This window comes from Erythrolamprus reginae, chromosome 2 (assembly GCF_031021105.1).
Source record: "Erythrolamprus reginae isolate rEryReg1 chromosome 2, rEryReg1.hap1, whole genome shotgun sequence".
Taxonomy (NCBI): domain Eukaryota; kingdom Metazoa; phylum Chordata; class Lepidosauria; order Squamata; family Dipsadidae; genus Erythrolamprus; species Erythrolamprus reginae.
The window spans coordinates 223618881-223640642 of record NC_091951.1 but is presented as its reverse complement, the minus strand read 5'-3'; the positions used below and the strand labels follow the sequence as shown (position 1 = coordinate 223640642).

Below are 21762 nucleotides of genomic sequence, written 5' to 3'. Positions count from 1 at the left end.
TAAATTAAATTAAATTAAATTAAATTAAATTAAATTAAATTAAATTAAATTAAATTAAATTAAATTAAATTAAATTAAATTAAATTAAATTAAATTAAATTAAATTAAATTAAATTCTGTCAAGGTTCAGTGCAAACCATACTAATATTCCAAATGATTAAAGTTTAGTGTTAAAGAAACAAAGCGACAAAGTTAGAGTGACAAAGAAAGAGGAAGGGAGAAAGAGAGAAAAAAAGGAAGAGAAAGAAAGGGAGGAAGGAAGAGAGAGAGAGAGAGGCAAGAAAGAAAGATGGAAGGAAGGAAGGAAAAAAGAGACAAAGAGAAAGAGAGAAAGAAGGAAGGGAAAGAAGAGAGAAGAGGGGAAAAGACAAAGGAAGGGAGAAATAAAGGAAGAGAAAGGAAGGAAGAGTGAGAGAAGGAAGGAAGGAAAGTAAGAAAGAAAGAAAAAAAGGAGGAAGGAAGGGCGAGGAGGGGAGAGAGAGAAGCGGAAGGCAGCACCACAAAACCTGCCACTATACATGGCTTCAGAAGACACTTTGAAACAGCACAGCAATTTAGGGCTGGAAAACTTCTCGGAGGTCATCTAGTCCAACCCCCTGCTGCAGCAGGAAACTTACATTGTCTGGATTATTTTGGTGCCTCTAACAGAGAGAAAAATTGCCAGAATGGACAAGGCTGCCATTCAGAGGAAGGCAAAAATGGTATGACCACAATTGAGCCCAAAATTTTGCTTGCTAAGCAAGAGGGTTAAGTGAGTTTCACCACATTTTACTCAATCCATGACATCTCCTGACACTTAACAGTGCATGTGCAAACTAGGGAATTACATCTGAAGGCATGTGTAATGTTCTAATGTAGAGAAGTTATGGTTATATATGTGGCAGAAAATGGACTGTGAGTGTGTTTTTCAAAATGCAGTGTGAGGTTGAATGTGTATAGTTTTAGAAGAGTTTTGTGTATTTATTTATTTATTTATTTATTAGATTTGTGTGACGCCCCTTTCCCTAGACTCGGGGCGGCTATGTGTGTGTGTGTGTGTGTACATACACATAGAGTATATATAGTAAATAATGTATATTTTTATGTGCCTGTGTGTGATATGTATATGTATACATATGGCATATATGCTTTCATTTCACACCAATTGCTTCAGAGGAAGAGCTCCGTTTTTAGGGAAAGAGAAGGGAGGGGGCTTTGGAAATAAAAGCACAGCAAGAGAGAAGGGGAAAGGCATGCTCTGGATTCTAGATTCCAAGTCTTCCCTGAGCTGGGAAGCCTGTCTCATTTTCATTCTTCCCAAACCCTTCTGTTTCCACTCCCAGATCCTTCTTCACCCTTCTCCGCCCCCTCACTGCCTTTTGCTTGAAGCTCATTTCTGGATGGGAGGAAAAACCAAATTAAAATGGGAAGGATGCAAGGACAGAAAATGGTGCATGGTTGCAAAATAGGAGAAGGGTATTTTTCAGCCACTTTCTGGGACTGAAAAGTTGAGGGGATCCAAGCAGGGGTGGGTTCTAATTTATCTTGCTGCCGGTTCACTTCCTCAACATGGTGACCGCATGCACAGTGCCGGAAACTCAGCTTCCGCACATGCTTGGAAGAAATAAAAAATAAAATAAAATAAAATAAAATAAAATAAAATAAAATAATAATAAAATAATAAAATAATAAAATAATAAAATAAAATAATAAAATAAAATAAAAGAAAATAAAGAAAAGAAAGTCAAAAACAAGATGGCGGCCACATGCACACTGCTGTAAACTCAGCCTCTGCACATGCTCAGAAGAATTTTTTTAAAAAAAAAGATGGTGGCACCCATGGACCAGCACCGACCGATCCGGTTCAGTGATGGCATTTTGACATCATCCGCAGGTTGCTTCTGGTTCAGGCAAATCAGTCCGAACTGGGAGGAACCCACCCCTATCTGAGCTGTTCTGAATAAAGCTGCCTTTTGCAATTCACTGATAGTGGTTTTGTCAGTGCCAATGGTTTTCAAGAGCTGCTCCAGGTTTTTTGGGATTGCGCCAAAGGCATTATTATTATTATTATTATTAGTAGTAGTAGTAGTAGCGGTAGTGGTAGTAGTAGTAGTAGCAATCTTGCCAGTCTTCTTTTTGACCTTCTATGTGCAGGTCATTGTATTTTGTGCTTTTCTTTAGTTCTCTTCTGCCGTCTCCAGATATTACTATTTTTATGACTTCAAAGAAAGTCAAGCATAAAAATATCAGAAAGGGGAAAATATCAAGACTTCAAAGAAAAATATACCAAGGGTACTTCCTGTGAAATTAGCCCTTTTATATTTTCCACCGCAAGCAAAAACAATAGTTAATGAGGGGACTGAAAGAGAAAGAATGAAATGTTATTGCCATTAACCAGAAGAGAGAATGAGAAAGAAAGAGTTTCCATTGAAGAGTGCTTTCAGAACCATTCTGCCTTCCTGCACATGTTTTTGTTTTTTTGCTTTTTTTAAAAAAAATTGGGGCTAATTTCTCGGCTGTGACGTTCACTTCAATGCGATCAGGAAACCAGTAGCCCATCTGCAATATAAGGGCAACCTTTAGTGTCCTTTGATCAGAAATTCATCTTTCCTACCTTTGCCTGAATCTCTTATGCAAACCAGGTCAATCCACCCCCATTCAAAGCCAGGCCAATTGGCAAGGGATTGAGGGGGCTGCAGGACTCACCTGTCTCTCGGACTCCAGGATGACTCTAGTCCTGCTTTTCTGCACTCTTGTTCCCATTCTGCAGAGGACCAGTGGTAAGATAGGGCAGGTAGAGTTTTCTTTAAACATGGGGGTGGCGGGGGAGGGGGGGAGAGGGGAGATTGTTTTGTATTAGTTCCTTGCATTTGAGCCCTTGTTGCCTAATATGTTATTATCTAGCCTTGTCTTCCATGTTTTAAAGCCATAGATTGTCCCCTTTTGAGTCTTCTTTCAGACACCATTATCTTCGGCTCAGAGATGAGCTATTTTCATAATGTCTTTTATTTTGCGTTGGATCCATAATCTTCCTGCAGCCAAAAATATACCGTAACTCATTTAACAGGAGAGAAGGTGTGGGGTGTGGAAGGCACACCTGTGACCCTTCCTTGCTACCTGAGTCCCCGGATGGTGAAAGACAACGTGAGGCACCTGTACAAAGGAATAGAGATTTACTGGGGGCGTCATGGAGGCAGGTAAGACAAAAGGACCCAATTTTATCTAATTTGGAATGGAAGGTGGAGTGGATCAGAGGCAATTCTGTGTTATATTCCAATTTCCCCTTTTCTCATTTCCCATTCCTTTTTTTCTTTGTGACCAGTTCTTCCATGAAACCTCATATGGTGCTCAAGGTGGAGCCCAGTGGGCTTAAGAGTCTGGCCCACTCCATGATGCGCCGAGTAACTATCTGGGACACTGGCTTTCTTCAAGGGAATTTTTCACTCCAGATTAAGCCGTTGCTGAAGAAAGATGCAGGAACCTATGACGCACGAGTGAGATATGGGAACAAGGACTGGCACTGCCTCGTGGAGCTTGGTGTGGTGTCAGGTAGGTGGATGGGATAGCGGCTTCAAAGGTAAAAGTAGCCCTCTCTGATAGGAATGGAGACTCTCACAGGGACAAAGCCTGAATCTGGATGTGGCTGGAATCCTTAAAAAGCATGGATTCTTTGCTAAGCAAGCAGCAATTCTGAAGTTGCATGCACTTACGGGATTCAATATTTCCAAACGACTCATCTCCCCCATTGAACAGAAGTAATAAGGTACGATAACTATGTGGGACATGAAAGTCCCTGCCATCCTACCTTGTTATTTTCAGCATTTTTCCTGTGAGTGGTATCCATTTGACAGTATCAAAACCGGGCTGGTAGAATGCTTCATATCCTCCATATCATAAAAATAGGTCTTCTGAACAAGGCAGGCTTGACAATCAATATATATCAATAGCGCCATTGGCTAGGGATCAACGTGTTCTATGAATATTATCTCTGCTGTCAGGCATGGGCGAACTGAGACATCTCCCCCGGGCTTATACAGTTTATACATGGTATGTTTGTGTGTATGTTTGCTTTTAATAATGGGGTTTTTAGTGTTTTTTAAATTATTAGATTTGTTCTTACATTGTTCTTGTTATTGTTGTGAGCCGCCCCGAGTCTACGGAGAGTGGCGGCATACAAATCTAAATAATAATAATAATAATAATAATAATAATAATAATAATAATAATTACACAGTTTTACTTTTCTTAACAGTCACTGCTCACCCTTCTCGTCCTCTAATTGAGTCTGAATCAGTCAGGCTAAACTGCAACTCCAGCCACCCAGGAAATCCTACCAACATCCTCTGGTTCCACAGAGATGTCCTTGTTCGCGCCTCCCACAGGCTTCATCCTATGGGCCAAAACCTGCTTATCACTGAATCGGTCAGTAGTGACACTGGGCAGTGGGTTTGCCAACTCACCTTCACAGATGGGGAGAGAATTGTAGTCAGATACAACCTGCAAGTGATAGGTGAGATCAATCTTCTCGTTCCATCTTCCCTTTTCTCACATTTCTTTTCTTTGGGGGTGGGGTGGGGTGGGGGAGAATCGGCGTTAAGTGAAAAAATGCTTATTTCGTTCTCATTCTTAGTATGCTTGCATGAGTCAGAAAGACCATTGTACAATGGTACCATAAATTCTAGCTTTTGCTCATTTTTGCACGTTCTGGTATCCCACCGCTAAACACAGTGTGTTATTTTTATTATCTCCTTTATAGGATTTAGTGAGCAAGCCTCCTCTGTCATCTATGCAGCAGCTGGATCCGATGCTTATCTGCCCTGTGTCCTGAATTCCAATCCCATGAACTATGGAATTTCAGGGGTGGCCATCCAATGGAGATACATGGCAGGAAGAGAATTGAGGGCTAAACCCACTCCCAGTTATGAAAACCACCAAGATTTCACTCTTCATCTCCCAGCTGTTGGAGTAAATAATGCAGGCCAATATCTCTGCGAGATCACCATCCAAGGCATTACTATAATTCAGAATGTCACTCTGGCAGTGATGGCAGGTGAGGAACAAACTTGTAAAGGTCCACTCTTTTCTTAAGGGATTTCCCTTAAGGGAACATAATCCATCCTACCTCCCAGTGCCCTGAAAGAAATTTGAACTGGTAGCACATTTAACTTATGAGATGGGAACACAGACCACCAGAATACTTACCACTTCGGGATAATTGAATAGGATGTCTTCTATCATTCCCTTAGATTCCTATCATTCCCGCTATTGGCCAGGCTAGCTGGAAAGACGGAACTGATAGCCAATGTATCCAGAGAGTAATAGGTGAGGCAAGCAGATTAAAAAAACTTGTAGACTTAAACTCATTATAGAACAGCTCTTCACCTTTTTCTCTCATGGACTATTCTGAGAGTTGGGTGAAATCTACAGAGACCTCAGGAAGACATATTTTAATGCATAAAGTAAAATACATAGTTATGGAGGGAAACCAATTGTATGCTAAAATTTTAATCAAAAGATGAAAAAACAAGATACATAGTAATATAGCAATATATATCCTTTATTAATCCATTAAATCAGGGGTCGGGAACCTATGGCTCGCGAGCCAGATATGGCTCTTTTGATGGCCGTATCTGGCTCGCAGACAGGGCTCCTTGCACTGAGCTCCCGCTCGCAGCTGTCCCCTGGCTCCTGCTCGATGCCACGGTTTTCGGCGCTGTCCTGCTGGGCCCCAAAGACGGAAGGCAGGAAGAAGGAGAGCTCCATTCTTCTCGCCTTTTTCCCGCCTTCCGTCTTTGGGGCACAGCAGGACAGCGCCGAAAACCGCGGCATCGAGCAGAAGCCGGGGGACAGCTGCGAGCGGGAGCCCCAGGAGGGAAGTACCGGCAGCGCCCCGCCCAGCTGAAGCTTCACTGGCGTCGGCGGCAAATGTCCTTTGTGGCCCAGTGGGAGGGGGGGGCTGCAGCGGCCGCAGGCAGTCGCAGGGAGATGGCGGCGGCGAGAGGGAGCTCCAGCTGGGCTGGGGGTTCGGGGGGGCCATGAACGCCGCCCGGAGCCAATGGCTTCTTTTGGGCTTACTTGAATTCCTGCTGCTGGTAAGCGCGCGCGGGTGGCCGGGTGGGAAGGGCGAGGCGCGAGGGGGAGGCAAGTGGAGAAGCGGAGAGAGAGAGAAGTGGACCAAAAGAAAGAAAAGGGAAAGAGAGGGAGGGAAAGAGAAATGGAGAGGAAGGAAGGAGGGAGGGAGGGGAGGGAGGGAGAGAAGGAAGGAAGAGAAAGGAGGGTAGAAAGAGAGGGAGAGAGAGAGGAGAGAGAAAGGAAGAGGAGAGATAGAAAGGAAGAGAGAGAAAGAAAGAGGGATAGAAAGAGAGAGTGAGAGATGCTCAGTGAGCCTTTCTTTGAAGTTGTCTTTCTTTCTTTCTTTCTTTCTTTCTCTCTTTCTCTTTCTCTCTTGCTCTTTCATTCTTTTTTCTTTCTCTTGCTTTCTTTCTTTCTCTTTCTTTCTCTCCTTCCTTCCCTCCTTCCATTTCTTTCATTCCCCCTCTCTATTTTTATTTCTCTTTCATTCTTTCTTTCTCTCTTTCTTGCTTTCTTTCTTGCTCTTTTTCTTTCTCTCTTTTACCTTCCCTTCCTCTATTTCTTCTTTTCTTTCTCCTTCCTACCTTCTTCCCTCCCTCCCTTCCTTCAGTCCTTCCTCTCTTACTCTCCCCTTTCATAAGTTTCCTTGCTTCCTTCCTCTGTTCCTGTCCCTTCCCCCTTTCTTTCTTTCTTTCTTTCTTTCTTTCCTTCCTTCCTTCCCTCCCTCCATTTCTTGCTTTCCTTCTCCTTCCTCCCTTATTTCCTCCCTCATTCCCTTCTTTCACTCCTTCTTCTCTTACTCTCCCCTTTCACACCTTTCCTTGCTTTCTTTGCACCCTTCCTCTGTTCCTGTCCCTTCCCTCTTTCCTTCCTTCCTTCCCACCCTCCGTCCATTCATTCACCCATTCCTCTCTTGATCGCCCCTTTTACCATTCCTTCCTTCCTTCCTTCCGATGTGGGCCTGGGCCAGCAGAGTAGTTTGCTTTTGCACCCCGTCTCGAGCTCCCTTGGTGCCAACCCAGCCCTCCCCACTTCAGAGAGAAGGGGGAGAAAGAGAGAGAGAGAAAGAGAAAGAGAGAGATAAAAAGAGAAAGATAGAGGGAGGGAGAGAAAGAGATAGAAAGAGACAAAGAGAGGGGGAGAGAAAGAGAGAGAGAAAGAAAGAGAGAAAGGGAGATACGTACGGCTCTCGCGGAATTATATTTCAAAATATGTGGCGTTTACGGCTCTCTTAGCCAAAAAGGTTCCTGACCCCTGCATTAAATGGACAACATGACAATACTTTTTTTTAAGGTATAATCATTTTAGATAGTTGGGATTTATTGAAGTTAACAAATGTTTTTGGAGTCTATGGGCAATACACTACTTTGTTGCCCATATACAGTACATTATGACATGGCAAACTAAAATTTAACTGAAGACCAGTAAAAAGTTATTTTCTTTCCATACCAATTCATAGATCTGTAATCTATCCACAGGCTCCATGTGAAGAGCCCCTGTTCTAAAGTTATATAGTAAAGAGCTTCCCTTAAATTTTTAAAATGCTTGTACTGCTCATCCGAGAACCAGAATGGTGTAGCTAGAAATAGGGAGATTGTGAGTTCTAATCCTACCTTGGGCAGAAGCCGACTGGGTGACTTTGGGCCAATCACTTTGTCTCAGCCCTAAGGAAGGAGGTAATGGCAAACCACCTCAGGAAAAACTTGCCAAGAACACTGCAGGGGCTTGTCCAGGCAATTTCTGAGAATCAGACACAACTGAACCAGCAGGAGGAGGATTGCTTATCCAGGAAAAAAAAAAATCCAAGGCTGATATTCTATGATTATTTATCTGAGACTCAGTCACAATGAATGGAAACTCTGAGTCATATTTGGTGGTACTGAGCCTGGTGGGTGGGCAGGCGTGATGCAGGGTTGTTTTCCCACTCTTCTAAATTCTTGCCTTACCTACCCCTCATATCTGCACTCAAAGCTTTCAGTACCGCAGATGTTAATAGCTATGATTCCTTGTAGGCAGTTTTCCAGTTACTTTTACTAGAAATATTACAATTTGTTAAAAGTTTGCCTGGCTTGATTTTCTTTCTGCTTCTGGGAAAATGAGTTTTGAGGAAGGACTTGAGAAAGAAATATTTAGGAGACTGTGAATTCTAGTCCTGCTTTAGGCATGAAAGCCGCCTGGGTGACTTTGGGCTGCCAGTCATTCTTTCTTTCCAGTTGGAAGAGACCTTGTAAGTCATCTAGTCCAAGCCCCTGCCCAAGCTGACCGTACACCATTTTTGTCAGATGGCAGTCCAGTCTCTTCTTGAAAGCTTCCAGTGATGAAGCTCCCAGAACATTTGGCGGCAAGCTGTTCCATTGGTTGTTTTCACAGTCAGAAAATTTATTGTTATTTCCTGGTTGAATCTCTCCTTGTTCAATTTCCATCCAATATTCCTTGTCTGGGCTGCAATACTGCGTTTCTAATCACTTCACCACCAGGGCTCCTTCTTTTAATCAATTTTTTTTAAAAGCAGGTCCTGCATTTGCAGGAAAAATGCTATGAAGAAAAGAAATATTGGACAATTTAACAGTAACTATAGAAGTTCAAGAAATATTAAATAAATTAAAGAGAATTGGATATCAAAATAATGGCCATCCATAAATGGATGAATGTGACCCACAGGGTTCCACTTGCCCCGCAGGATAATGTTAATGTGAATAACCAGAAATTAAATTCAGACAGCCAGTGTAGTGTAGTAGCTGTGAAGTTGGGCTAGGACCGAAGAGACCCAGATTCAAATCTATTCTTATTTATAGAAGTTCATTTTAGACTAGTCATTCTTCCTCAATCCAACCTAGAGTTATTGAGTATGGGAATAATACATAATAATATAATGCTTTATATCAGAGGTCTTCAAACTTGGCAATTTTAAGACTTGTGGACTTCAACTTGTGCCGAGGTGGCGCAGCAGGTAGAGTGCAGTACTGCAGGCCAGTAAAGCTGACTGTAGAGCTGCAGGTCAGCAGTTCAAATCTCATCGCCGGCTCAAGGTTGATTCAGCCTTCCATCCTTCTGAGGTGGGTAAAATGAGGGCTCGGATTGTGGAGGCAATATGCTGGCTCTGTTAAAAAGTGCTATTGGTAACATGTTATAAGCCGCCCTGAGTCTAAGGAGAAGGGCGGCATTAAAAAATTAAATAAATAAATAGACTCCTAGAATTCTGGGAGTTAAAGTTCACAAGTCTAAAGTTGCCACTTTTGGGGATCCTGGCTTTATATAGATCCAGGTCTCACAGCTGCAGTTTGATTAATTTTACTTAGTGCTGTAGGAGGAAAGTGAAAAGGACAGGGGATTGGTGATTTCTGTTTCCTTGCTTTCCTTCAGTCATCACCAGCACTGTCGGGCCAAGAATTCCTGAAGGTTCTCACATGGTCCTCATATGTAACCTCAGCTACTACACAGGAAAGGAGCATTTTCAATGGAAGCGGCTGGACTTGGAATCCAGCAACAGCTCTCAGACTGGTTCCAGTAGGCCCGTGAAATGGGGCCCAGTCCAGGAATTTCCCCAAATATCATCAATGGATGCAGGCACCTGGGAATGCAGTGCTCATGGTCCAGAGGGGAAACTGGTATCGGCGCAGTATCATCTGGAAATTGCAGGTATTCTTTGTTTCTTTAATTGCAGAAAAGCCTATTTCACTCTAAATTATACAGATCACAACAGTCCCCATGTTTACGCTTGACAATAGAGTAAAAACTTCAGCAGTGTCAGGATAAAACAGATCAAGGGAAGCTTGGAGGAAATAGAAACTTCTTCTGGTATTATGCCTTCCAAGCAGTTGTTTGGGCACAGCATTCAAAAGTAACCTCCACCCCACCTCCTTCACCAGCTGCCCCAATAAAAATAGCAAAAAAGAGAGAAAATTTTGAAAAGATCTCTCTTGAAGCTCAGAAACCACAGAAAAGTACAAGTGACCCAGGCTTTGAAGGCAAACCCACAAACTGGGCTTGAAAACGAACAAGCACGCAGGTGCAGCAGCCCCTGTGCACAAGATCATATTAACACAGAGGTCTTCATAATTGAGTAGGCAAACTTTGCCTTCAAAGCCTGGGTCACTTGTACCTTTCAGTGGTTTCTGAGCTTCGTGGGAAATCTTTTCAATCTTTTTTTTTTTTTTTGCTATCTGAATTGGGGCAGCTGGTGAAGGGGGTGGGGTGGAAGTTACTTTAAGACTTTAAAGTTTTAAGTTTTTAACTTTAAGACTTGTGGCTGGAGAATTCTGGGAGTTGAAGTCCACAAGCCTTAAAGTTGCCAAGTTTGAGGACCCCAGTTCCCCTTGTTAACCTGACACCCTGCTTTTGAATTAGCAGTTTCCCGATTGATTGATTTTATATTTATATACCACCCGATTCCAGCAGGATTAGCCCTAAAGAAGCAGGCTCAAATCTAACGTCCCGCAATAGTCTGACCCAGACGACGTGAGGGCAGGCTACCCCTGCCCTCCCTCTCCCAACGGAAAAAAATCAACCGCAAAATTTCAAAATGTCGCCGAGCTGGCAGACGGTTGTTCAAGGGGGAGGCGTGACCTGGACGGGTTCCAGCCACGAGCCGTTGACGTCATCCCGCTCGGTCCCGCTCCCCTCACAAACACACCCTCCCCCGGGTCTCGGTTTGCAACCCATCTCCGAAACGAAGCTCGGAGGCTCCCCAATCCGGCCAGGCGACTAAGGAGGGCGAGACAGGCTGTCGGACACTTGGTGGCCGGCCTCGGCTCCGCTTATGCGCCCAGCCGCTGGTGTAAAGCGAAGGGAGACTGCAGCTCCTGCCGCCACAGCCCCTCCTCGACTGTTTTACTTGCGAGATCCGCAGATGCCGCGGCTGAGAAGGAGCGGAAGCAACCGCGGCAGTTTCCCTCGCTGCTCGCCTCAAAAGAGGGGCCAAGATGGGGGTAACGGGCTGGAACAACACCCGCTTCAGCGCCGGGTAGGCTCTGGCGCGTTCCCCACATAACGCGTCAGAGGCTACCCAGCTATTCCAGGCCAGGGGCGCTGTCCTTTGCACGGGCTGCCATTTATTTCTCCGACCCTCCTTCATCTTCCCGACGAACAAAAGGAGAGCCGAGAAAAGGGTTGAAGAGGGAGCAGCGCTGCCCTTCGTTCTTTTTCCTCACGCGCTTCATGCTCGTGCTTTCTCGGAACAAAGACGCTCCCCCCCCCCCTCCTCGTGCGAAGGCGGGAAAGGAGGGGGGAGAAATCCTGAGCTCATTTCCTTTTTCAGGCGGGGAGGGGAGGGAGAGCAGTTCTGTCGCCTTGGAAATTGGAGCTCAGGATTAAAAACGGCTCGACTCCCCGCCTTCAAAGGAACTGGACTGCACAGATCTCTTTCCCCCGCCGGCCAGCCTGGCTAAAACTTGGCCGCAATTCGGAAATTTGGGTTTCTTCCCCAAGCCCCCAAAACTTGAACCTTAGATTGTCTACAATCGACCTCTCCCCGTTTAGCACACCACTGTGCAAGCCGTCCCTGTCCTATTGTCCCCTTTTATCGTTATTTTTTACTTATGTTCATACAAACTATTTATTTATTTATGTATTCATTTGTCCAATACACAAATACATAGGAAGAAAAATAGACGTGGTAATATATATAAGGGTAAAAGTGAATTTAGAGGAGAGGATATATGAAAGGAATAGAATACTGTATATATGATAGGTGAAAAAAGGAAAGACAGTTGGACAGGGGACGAAAGGTACACCAAGTGCACTGGTGTGCCTTATGTACGCCCCTTACTGGCCTCTTAGGAACCTGGAGAGGTCAATCGTGGAGAGTCTAAGGGAGAAATGTTGGGGGTTAGGGGTTGACACAATTGAGTCCGGTAATGAGTTCCACCCTTCGATAACTCGATTGTTGAAATCATATTTTTTACGGTCAAGTTTGGAGCTACTATTATCCTGTACATGTTTGACAAATAAATAATTTTTTTTAAAAAATCTACTGACCTGAGATTATAGATGACAATGACAGTATTAAAATTAGGCGATCCAATTCTTGTCCAACCCAAACCCAGGGAAGCTTTTTTGTTTTTATTTGGGGGATTGAGTATCACCCACAATCTCAGATTTCCAACAACAGGCCCAAACAGCGACTTGGGACAGATATTGTCCCAAGAAGGCTGAACACAGTTCATTCAACAAATTAACTACTCACTGCTGAGATATCCAATGTACAGTACTGGGTTGAACCCACAGTTGGTTACACATTCTTAATTTTTTAATAAATCGACCTCCTTGCTTTCAATGTAAGAAGAAGGATTATTTATTTATTTATTAAGCATATTTATAGGCTACCCAACTCCTTCCGGACTCTGGGTGACGTAAAGCATATAAAAACAGAATTAAAAACAATCTAAAGTAGTTTACATCGGGTTATTAATTGCATATTGTTTCAAGTCTCTGGGTGATCTCACTTAAAAAAATTATGTAGATACTGAAAAGCAGAGCTAGGCTAAATCTTGTGACTCCTCGGAGCAAAACTATGGGCTCCTAGATTGGAATGGTGGTGTCATAAAATTCAGGCAGTCTGCCCAGAAAATTATTATTATTATTATTATTATTAATAATAATAATAATAATTTATTAGATTTGTATGCCGCCCCTCTCCGAAGATTCGGGGCGGCATACAAATTTACAATGGTCAAAGGGACTGAATGCTTCAGAGGTCCAAAAGAATCAATCAATTTCTCCACACTCATAAAGGCAACCAAAGCAGGCTTAAAGGACACCTGGAATGCAACCAGATAATTGATTTTAACCAATTCACTTACTGTTCCAAAATGATCTATTGCACTAGGTGGCCTTTAGGGATCAATAACCCCGGTTTGCATTTGAGAGTATCAAAGAACACAGCAAAGGTGATAAAGTTACTAAAGCAGCTTTGACTGAGATTATCTTATTCTCTTAGTTTACAGGGTGGAGCATTCACATTACAGTATTTGTATCTTTAAAAAAAATCAAATCATTAACAGCAGTTAATTTGGAAGGAAGGGGGACCCCAGGAGCTACAAAAGCAAAAAGTACAATTCTATATGCAAGAATACATCCCTATGCAATACAGTGATTCCTGTTGCTAAATAAACAGGACACAAGTTTTGTCTTTATACACACGCGCACGCACACACACACACACAGACCATTTTTTTTGCTGATAAGGAAAAAAGAAAAAGTTTTTCCTGACAAAAAAACCAAGTGTGTGTGTGTGTGTCTGTGTGTGTGGTGCTTCGCATATACTTCTGTATTTTATTGTTTCATCCAACCAAACATGATCACTCCCATTAAATTTAAAAATAATGTTGCTCTCACCAGTATAATCTTAATTACTACAAAACATGTGGTTCAGTTCTGAAATTTATCTCACGGAATAGCTGCCATTTTACTATAGATCAGATAACTGATTTTCCAGTCAGACAATACCCACATACTAAGCTAAAGATGGATTTTTTGAGTTTATCAGTTTTTGATCATCTCTGGGGTTCCCCCACCTCCCATTCTGATTTATTTAGTATAATTTTGTCTTGCAGCCAGTGCCCAGCTTGCCAACTTGCCCTCTGTATCAACTGAGACAATATTTGGCCTGCTGTTACTATTTTTTCTTGTTGTCTTACTCTTCATCATAGCCTCGGTCTACCTGAGACGAAGGGTAAGTCATAACCCTTTTTTGTTGTTCTTCCAAAAATCAGTGGGATTTTCAAAAATCAGTGGGAAACCAAATCATCAGTGTACACAATTTTATTAAAAGCCCTCTCCTTTGAGGCAGAGGTCCTGCCCTTCTTTTGACCATTCGCTACCAACTCAACTACGGTACCTAGTGCAGACAGAGGTCTTCAAACTTGGCAACGTTAAGATTTGTGGACTTGAAATCCACAAGTCTTAACGTTGCCAAGTTTGGGGACACCTGACCTAGTTGGATAAAATGTGATTGTGGGGGGTGAGCATTGTTTCACTTCATTAGCTTGAGTCCCAGCAGAAGCTCTTCCTCGTCTCCAAATGATATGAACATAATATTTATTGCTTCTTTGTGGTTACTCTTTTTCCATGAAGAATGACAGGTAAAGTTGTTACTAAAGCAAAAGGCCAACTACAATTTCTTTTACCACTATTAATTTTTAGATGTACTCCCTAAACTTCCAAGCATTGGATAGGATTGTTGCTTTGTCTGGGAAAGTGGAAAAGAATGGAAGCCAGAAGAAGATTCTACAGTCAGAATGCTAAAGGAAAGGAAAACAAGGAAGAAGATTACTTGTATGAGAAGATTACTTGTATGCCAGGACTGGCCGGCTAGATCCATGAATAGATTTAGGTTGGTTTTGGTCAAGGGTCAGTAAGTTTACTGTGTTTTAAACTGTGAGATAGATCTTCCTTGAAAACAATGAATCCGGAATGTACAGTAATCTGTTGAGGGAGCGGATGTAGAGACAATTTCCTCACAGAATTAAAAATGTTAAAGTCTGCTGGATTTCTCAGAGATGATTGCTCCCCCTTTTAACTGCTTGGGAGTCCCCTATATGTCCCACTACCCTTTTTGTGCAAGTTTAGGAATTTCTCTCCCTTTAGAAATAGCAATAGCATTTAGATTTATATATCGCTTCACAGTGCTTTACAGCCCTCTCTAAGCAGTTTACAGAGTCAGCATGTATTACCCGCAACAATCTGGGTCCTCATTTTACCCACCTCGGAAGGATGGAAGGCTGAGTCAACCTTGAGCCTGGTGAGATACGATCTGCCAAAGTGCTGGCAGCAGGTGATCAGCAGAAGTAGACTGCAGTACTGCACTCTAAGCACTGCACCACCTTAGCTCTTCTTTCTCAAGGCTATTGTAGCAGGTCCTGATCCAAGCGTTTTTACAATAGTTCAGGTATTTTCTCAACCTATGACCAAAATTGGGAGTGGGATTGCTATTTTATCTTAGTATGCCATAAAGTGAGACATCATGTGACCATGCCACCTCACAGCAGCAATCCCATCATCCTTTGTTGCGGTACCCGTTTCAGTGCAAACCATTCCAAATTTTCTTCCTCCTAGCCCAGAACCTCAGTGAGATAAGGGGCTGCCTCCAACTCCCCCCTCCTGTATCTCCCGTGTCTTGAGTGTTTAGGCCCCTTGCTTCTAAGGTGGCAAGCAGTCCCAGAACTGCATGCCTATGAGGCTGCTTGCCATGACTCAAAAAGCTTCGGCTGCCCCAGCAAGTAACAGCAAGCGCTCATTTGCCCAGATGGCCTTTCCTTCCAACCTCATTTCTTTGAAGAACCCAGTTGTTATTCTTCAGTTTGTAATCCACAGCTCTATAAACATAAATAATTATTTCTGAAAGTCTAAATCTTTCAATAAAATCATTTTGGTTAGACTTTAAAGACTGGTGTTTTAAAATTATTAAATTAAAAATAAGTAATTAAAATGCAAATAATAATTCATAGAATCTTAGGGCTGGAAGGAACCTTGTGGGTCTTTCTAGTCCAATCCTCTCTTCAAGGTAAGAGTCATTATATAATTTTTAACAGTATTTTGTAAGGGGAAAATAATGATGTGGAAAAGAGGATAATGTAATTATGTTTTTTGATTAATGTTTAGGAGCTAAATGAATTAAAATATATTAATATTAGGAATACAGTATATAAGTTGGGAAATGACCAGATCTTTGTTGAAATTAAAATGGAGAAAAAAATATAAGTGGTAAAAAAGTCTAAAGACAGATATTAAGAGGGAAAGAAATGTGAGAGTATTGAAAATGAAATGATAATGGATTGTAATTATTTCAGAGTATAAGACATACCTTCCCCCCTAAAAGAGGCTGAAAATTTGGGTGCGTCTTATAATCAGAATGTACCCTTTTTTTTTGAAGCTTTTTTTTTACTGGCTAGGCTTTTTCATTTCTACTAGCTCCGAAATAAGGTTTTTTAAAACCCTAACCAGGGGACACTAGCCAGATGAATACCTGTTAGGAAAATCCCCCCCCCCCATTTCCTCCACAAAAATTAAGGTGCGTCTTATACTCCGGTGCGTCTTATACTCTGAAAAATATGGTGTTGGTAAGAATATTGTATTGCTGTATGAAACTCAGCAAATGCTCATGACATGAGCTGTTGAAAGACAAAAACAAATAAAATGCATTGGTGGTAGTGGGGAAGCATATAACAATCATTACTGTCCCTATTAGATAATGGAACTCAGAGTGCATGTCTGTCTTCCATTTCTGAATTGCACTCTGAGTTGCCTTGAGTGCTGCCCTGCATTTGGACTAAAGCATTTCAGGAATTTTTACAGGCTAACCTCAGCAGTGGATTTGTCACTTGCAGAGAAACGCCTGCCCTTTCAATTGAGCCAATGCTTCTATATCTCCCTTTACTGCATCCACCAAAGTGGGTGACTGCCTCTATCACCATTCTCTATGATAGAACACTATATTATTACATCTGAAATCAGACTATGATTCAGAAATGCCTAAAAAAAACACATTCGGATTAATTTGCATATCATAAAAAGCTATTTAAAGACCTGTGTTCTGACAGATGAACACAATTCGCACTGAAGATGTCTCCTTGAATGGTGATGAAATGTTTGCAACCAAATTGCCTAACTCATACTCAAATCAACTACCAACCCAAACTACTAATATTCAAACAATTTCAGAACATTATTATGTTGAAATCCCACCAGTTCTCTGATGAGGTGGAAAAACATGGTGGGGTGGCCAACTCACACAGATTGCCATGTTTTGAGAGAATGACTTCCCTTGCTTTATTTCTGGTCTAATGTTGGTTGAAAAGATGATTGCCAAGTAGCAACTGGGCAGAAGGGTGTAGTAACATGGTAAAATAGAGATCTTGCTGTCTTAAAACCCAGTGGCTCTATGCTGAGAGAGGCAATTTTGAGAAAGACAGTTCTCCCACTTTATTGCACCAGCTCCCACAACTTGCTGAACAAGTGGTGGATGGGCCTATTTTAAATTAGGTATAGTCCTTTTTCAAAACTGCACAAAAAGTGCAGTATTTTGAAAAAGTATGAAACCTGTGCTCAAAACCTAAGCAGCTTCCTCACCCCTCCCAAGAAGCTGAATGTACAGCATTGCTGAAAATTGTGTCCACCTTTTTCCCACTCCTATCCTCAAAACGTCACTACAGAGCACTGCACACCAAGACAACCAGACACAAGAACAGTTTTTCCCCAAACGCCATCGCTCTGCTAAACAAATAATTCCCTCAACACTGTCAGACTTTTTACTAAATCTGACACTTCTGTTTTTACTAGTTTTTTTCATCATTCCTATCCTTCTTTTCCTCCCACTTAGGACTGTATGACTGTAACTTGTTGCTTGTATCCTAAGATTTTTATTAATATTGATTGTTTCTTCATTGCTTATTTGACCCCTATGACAATCATTAAGTGTTGTACCACATGATTCTTGACAAATGTATCTTTTTCTTTTATGTACGCTGAGAGCATATGCAACAAGACAAATTCCTTGTGTGTCCAATCACACTTGGCCAATAAAATTCTATTCTATTCTATTCTAAAAAGAAAGATGATTTATCCATCCATCCACTCCTGACATATGTGGCTTGCTTATTTATTTATTTATTTATTTATTTATTTATTTATTTATTTATTTATTTATTTATTTATTTATTTACAGTATGTATGTATGTAAGTATGTATGTATGTATGTATGTATGTATGTATGTATGTATGTATGTGTTTGTTTGTTTGTTTATTTATTTAGAATTATATGCCACCCAAGCCCACAGTATTCAGAGCAGTTCACACAATAAAGCAATACAGTAAAAAGTCAAATTCAAGCATTAACAACAATAAAAACCCTTTAATATAAATTCCTCTATAAACAATAAAAGCCTTTTTAATAATTAACAACAATAAAACCTCCTAATCCAGTCAAGGCAATCATACCATCACACATACAAATCAAAAGATGTTTCGGCTGGAAATAAGTTGTTAATTCTCATGGCCCCCAGGCCTGTCGGCAGAGACAGGTCTTCAAAGCTTTTCAGAAGGCCAATAGGGTAGGGCAGTACGGACTTCGGGGTGGGAGGTTAGTTGGTTCCAAAGAGCTGGGGCTGTCACAGAAAAGGCCCTTCCCTAGCAGGTCCACCAACTGACATTGCTTAGTCGACGGGACCTGGAGAAGGCCAACTCTGTGGGATCTAATTAATCTCAGGGAGGTATGTGACAGGAGATGGTCCCGTAAATAGTCTGGTCCTAAACTATATAGGGCCTTATAGGTGATAACCACTACCTTGAATTGTGACCGGAGACCAATTGGTAACCAGTGCAGCTGCATTCTGGATTAGCTGCAGTGTCTGAACACTTTTCAAGGGTAGCCCCACGTAGAGTGCATTGCAATAGTCAAGACATATATGTGATAAAACAGCTCCTTTCAATATTTTAATTATATTTGTATAAAACATGTTTATGTTTTCCTCCAGTGTTGATATTCATGAATTTATCCCTTTTTTATTCTAACAGCACACCACTTATACAGGACTGCAGGCAGCAACAGCATGAATAGCAGAATAGTCACTACCACATAGGAGACTTCTTAAGTTAAAAAGCTTTGCTCCTTGAGGGAGATGGGGATGAAATTAAGAGAGGGGGAGAGAGAGAGAGAGAGAGAGAGATGATAGATGGATAGATGATTAAGACAGATAGATAAATAGATATGAATGAATGAATGAATGAATTACGGTAATTGGATTTCTAGGCCACTCTTCTCTGGTGGACTTAGGGCGGCTTACAACATAAAAGCAGATACAAAATACAACCTGTAAGAAACCCAAACATAAAATCTAATCTAAAACCCATTACAATTAAGAAACCAGTCAACCATATTCATTCAATCACAATTATATTCTTGGGCTATTGGCCAGAGCAGGATGTCAATGCTCAATATTGATTTGGATATAGAAACATCCAAATCAATATTTAAGCATAATGCATGTGACATTCTTGAAAGCAACAATAAGGCAGCATATGCATACTGAATAGCAAAGATGATGGACAGCATTAATCCACATCACTCTCCAAGGCCAATCAATCGCTCAGCAAGGATTCAAAATATCTCTCCCTAGGTCTTCCCAATTCCTGAGTATTCAGAGATTAGACTAAATATTTCATTCTGGATCATTTCATTACTATATGATAGTGTATCCCATTTATTGGGATGCTAAATATGACTAGAAATTTTATATGATCTCATTAAAATTTATCTTAAATCTCCTAAGAGCTAAAGCCCCTTTTCACTGGGCCAGCTAGCACTGATTCTAATTAACTTACTTGTGAAGAGTAAATTTACATTATTTCAGGTTTTTAATGAAATAATTTATTTAATTTTTTAAAAATCATTTGGGCATGAGACCAGAAGCTACGTAGGATTATCTTTTCTATAAATAATAGCCATGTATGTTTCCAAACAGACAAGCTGAAGGACAATGGTTCAAAGAAATGCTAATCAAAGTTTTCCTCACAAACTGAAACAAGCCTCTTCAGAAACAGCCAAACAAAGTAGGGGAAGCTCTGAAATCAGGACAGCTGCATTTGATTGAGACTGTCATTTGTTCTTCTTTAATTATCTGGTTTGCACAGCAACCAAACAGGACAGGTACAGACTTCAACAGATAGTTAGAAAAACAGAAAAAAAGAATTGTAACCAGCCTGCCTGGCATGAGCAAGAAGGAGGGCTGCGAAAATATCTACAGACCTCTCACATCCTGGACATAAACTTTTCCCCTCAGGAATGTCAAAATAAATAGACCCAAAGACAGTCTCCCCCATCGTGCCATCACTCTTTCACAATTATTAATTTTTAATAATAATAATAACAACAACAACAAACAACTATTGTTGTTGTTGTTGCCTTATGCCTAAAGATATTTATCCACTTGGTAGGAGGGTATTGCAGTTATCTTCTCATCTTTCATACTAATTTATCCTATTGGTATCTTAAGATTTATCACTTGTTATGATCTTGTGATTTATTATTGTATCATGATTTATGAATTATGAATTACCACACTGTTGTTTCTGAGAGCTAATTTACTGGAGACAAATTTCTTGGGTGTCAAATCACATTTGGCCAGTGAAAAAAATATTCCAATATTCCAATTTGGTAGGCTCAATTGTTGTTTGGTTGCGCCCCCCCCCCCCCTTTATGGGCCAGTTGCAATGCTAATATTTTTCCCCAAAGGAAATTAATTAAAAATATGCAGAAAAACAAAACAAATATTTGGTACGGTACATAAAATAATACTACTGCTTTGAAAAATGGAATCAAATAGACCAGTGATAGCAAACCTTTTTTGGCTTGGGTGCCAAAAGTGTGTGTGTGCACGCACGATATTATGCCCACACCCATAGTGCACTGCCCCCCCACGCATGCACACAGGCCTCACTGAAGCTTCTGGACTTCCGGTAGGCCCATTGGACCACTTTTTGCCATCCCAGGGTTCAGGAGGCTTTCCTGAAGTCTGGGGAGAGCCAAAATGGCCAACGAGAAGGCTGAAAATCAGCTGACCAGCACACATATACGCGCTGGAGCTGACATAGGACAATGCCTTGTGTGCCCTCAGAAATGGCTCCATGTGCCACTTGTAGCACCTTTGCCATAGGTTCGCGATCACTAAAATAGACAAATATTTGTTTTAGGAGAGTTTGACTTTTTGTTTAATGATAGAATAGTGCTGTAGATAAGCTGTGTCCCCACCAGCAGTTAATCAAGATGCTCTGGCAACATCTTTTGGCTAAATTGATTCCCCTGGGCCATTCCGTTTTATGCATGGTATGCCTGGGATGTATGACTTCTGCTACAAGTTCATGAGGGCTTAGATAGCACTATAGTGGTTGTCATTTAATATCCTTTATGGTATTGCAAAAGTAACTGGCAGCTGGTAATTTAAACGACAGTCTATTAGAGTTACACAGTAATGGTAGGTTACTCAGCCAGCATTATTGTGTTTTAACTCTGCAGCTCGTACAGTTTTGGACAAGGCTAAAGTATTGCAAGAATGGAAATACAGGAACAACCCCTTTTCCTTTGTTTCCTTAATGGAGCATGGAGGAATATGAAATACTGCTTTTGTTGCAGATATAAAGAAAGGAAAGGAAGAAGAAAGAAAATAAAGGTGCTGCTTGTGACTCATAGATCTGCTGCAGGGCCATGATTGGTGTTCTCCCCCCATATACACACACACCAGTTGGGGACATTCGGAAGAAAGAGGGCAAAAGCTGAAAAAACCAATTGCTTTGGCATCTATGTATTGTGCATGCATTAACCTGCACCACTTCAAGGGTTGAAACGGGCATATTCAGACAACTGACAAAGATGGAGAATAGAGAAAATAGAAACAAAGTAAAGACCAGCAATGGGAAATAATAAATTTCATGCTGGCACAGTATTCTACTGATTAAAGTATAGGTCAGGTTGAGAGGGAGGAAAACCCATGGTTTGTATGGAAAGCAGAGAAGTCTTAAGAGCAGAGGTGGGTTCCTCCCGGTTTGGACTGGTTTGCCTGAACCCACTGGTGACATCACGGAGCTGGTTCTGTCGGTGCTGGTCCATAGACGCCTCTTTTTTTAAGGGGGGTTTGTTGATTTTTTATTTTTTGGTGCATATGCAGAAGCCACATTTCTGGCACTGCGCATGTGCTGCCATCTTGTTTTTTGCTTTGGGGG

At 41.5% G+C, this 21762-nt stretch overlaps 1 protein-coding gene across 1 annotated transcript in view; it reads left to right on the top strand.

Moving 5' to 3' along the window:
- The window catches only part of LAG3 (lymphocyte activating 3), a 44111-nt gene extending 28610 nt beyond the window's left edge, over positions 1-15501 (top strand). The window contains exons 2-8 of the mRNA XM_070736820.1: positions 3018-3176; positions 3302-3528; positions 4232-4489; positions 4736-5029; positions 9415-9690; positions 13605-13723; positions 14194-15501. Coding sequence (XP_070592921.1) covers positions 3018-3176; positions 3302-3528; positions 4232-4489; positions 4736-5029; positions 9415-9690; positions 13605-13723; positions 14194-14295 — 1435 coding nt within the window. The 3' untranslated portion in view covers positions 14296-15501. The remainder of the gene's footprint in view (positions 1-3017; positions 3177-3301; positions 3529-4231; positions 4490-4735; positions 5030-9414; positions 9691-13604; positions 13724-14193) is intronic.
- Positions 15502-21762: the final 6261 nt, after the last annotated feature.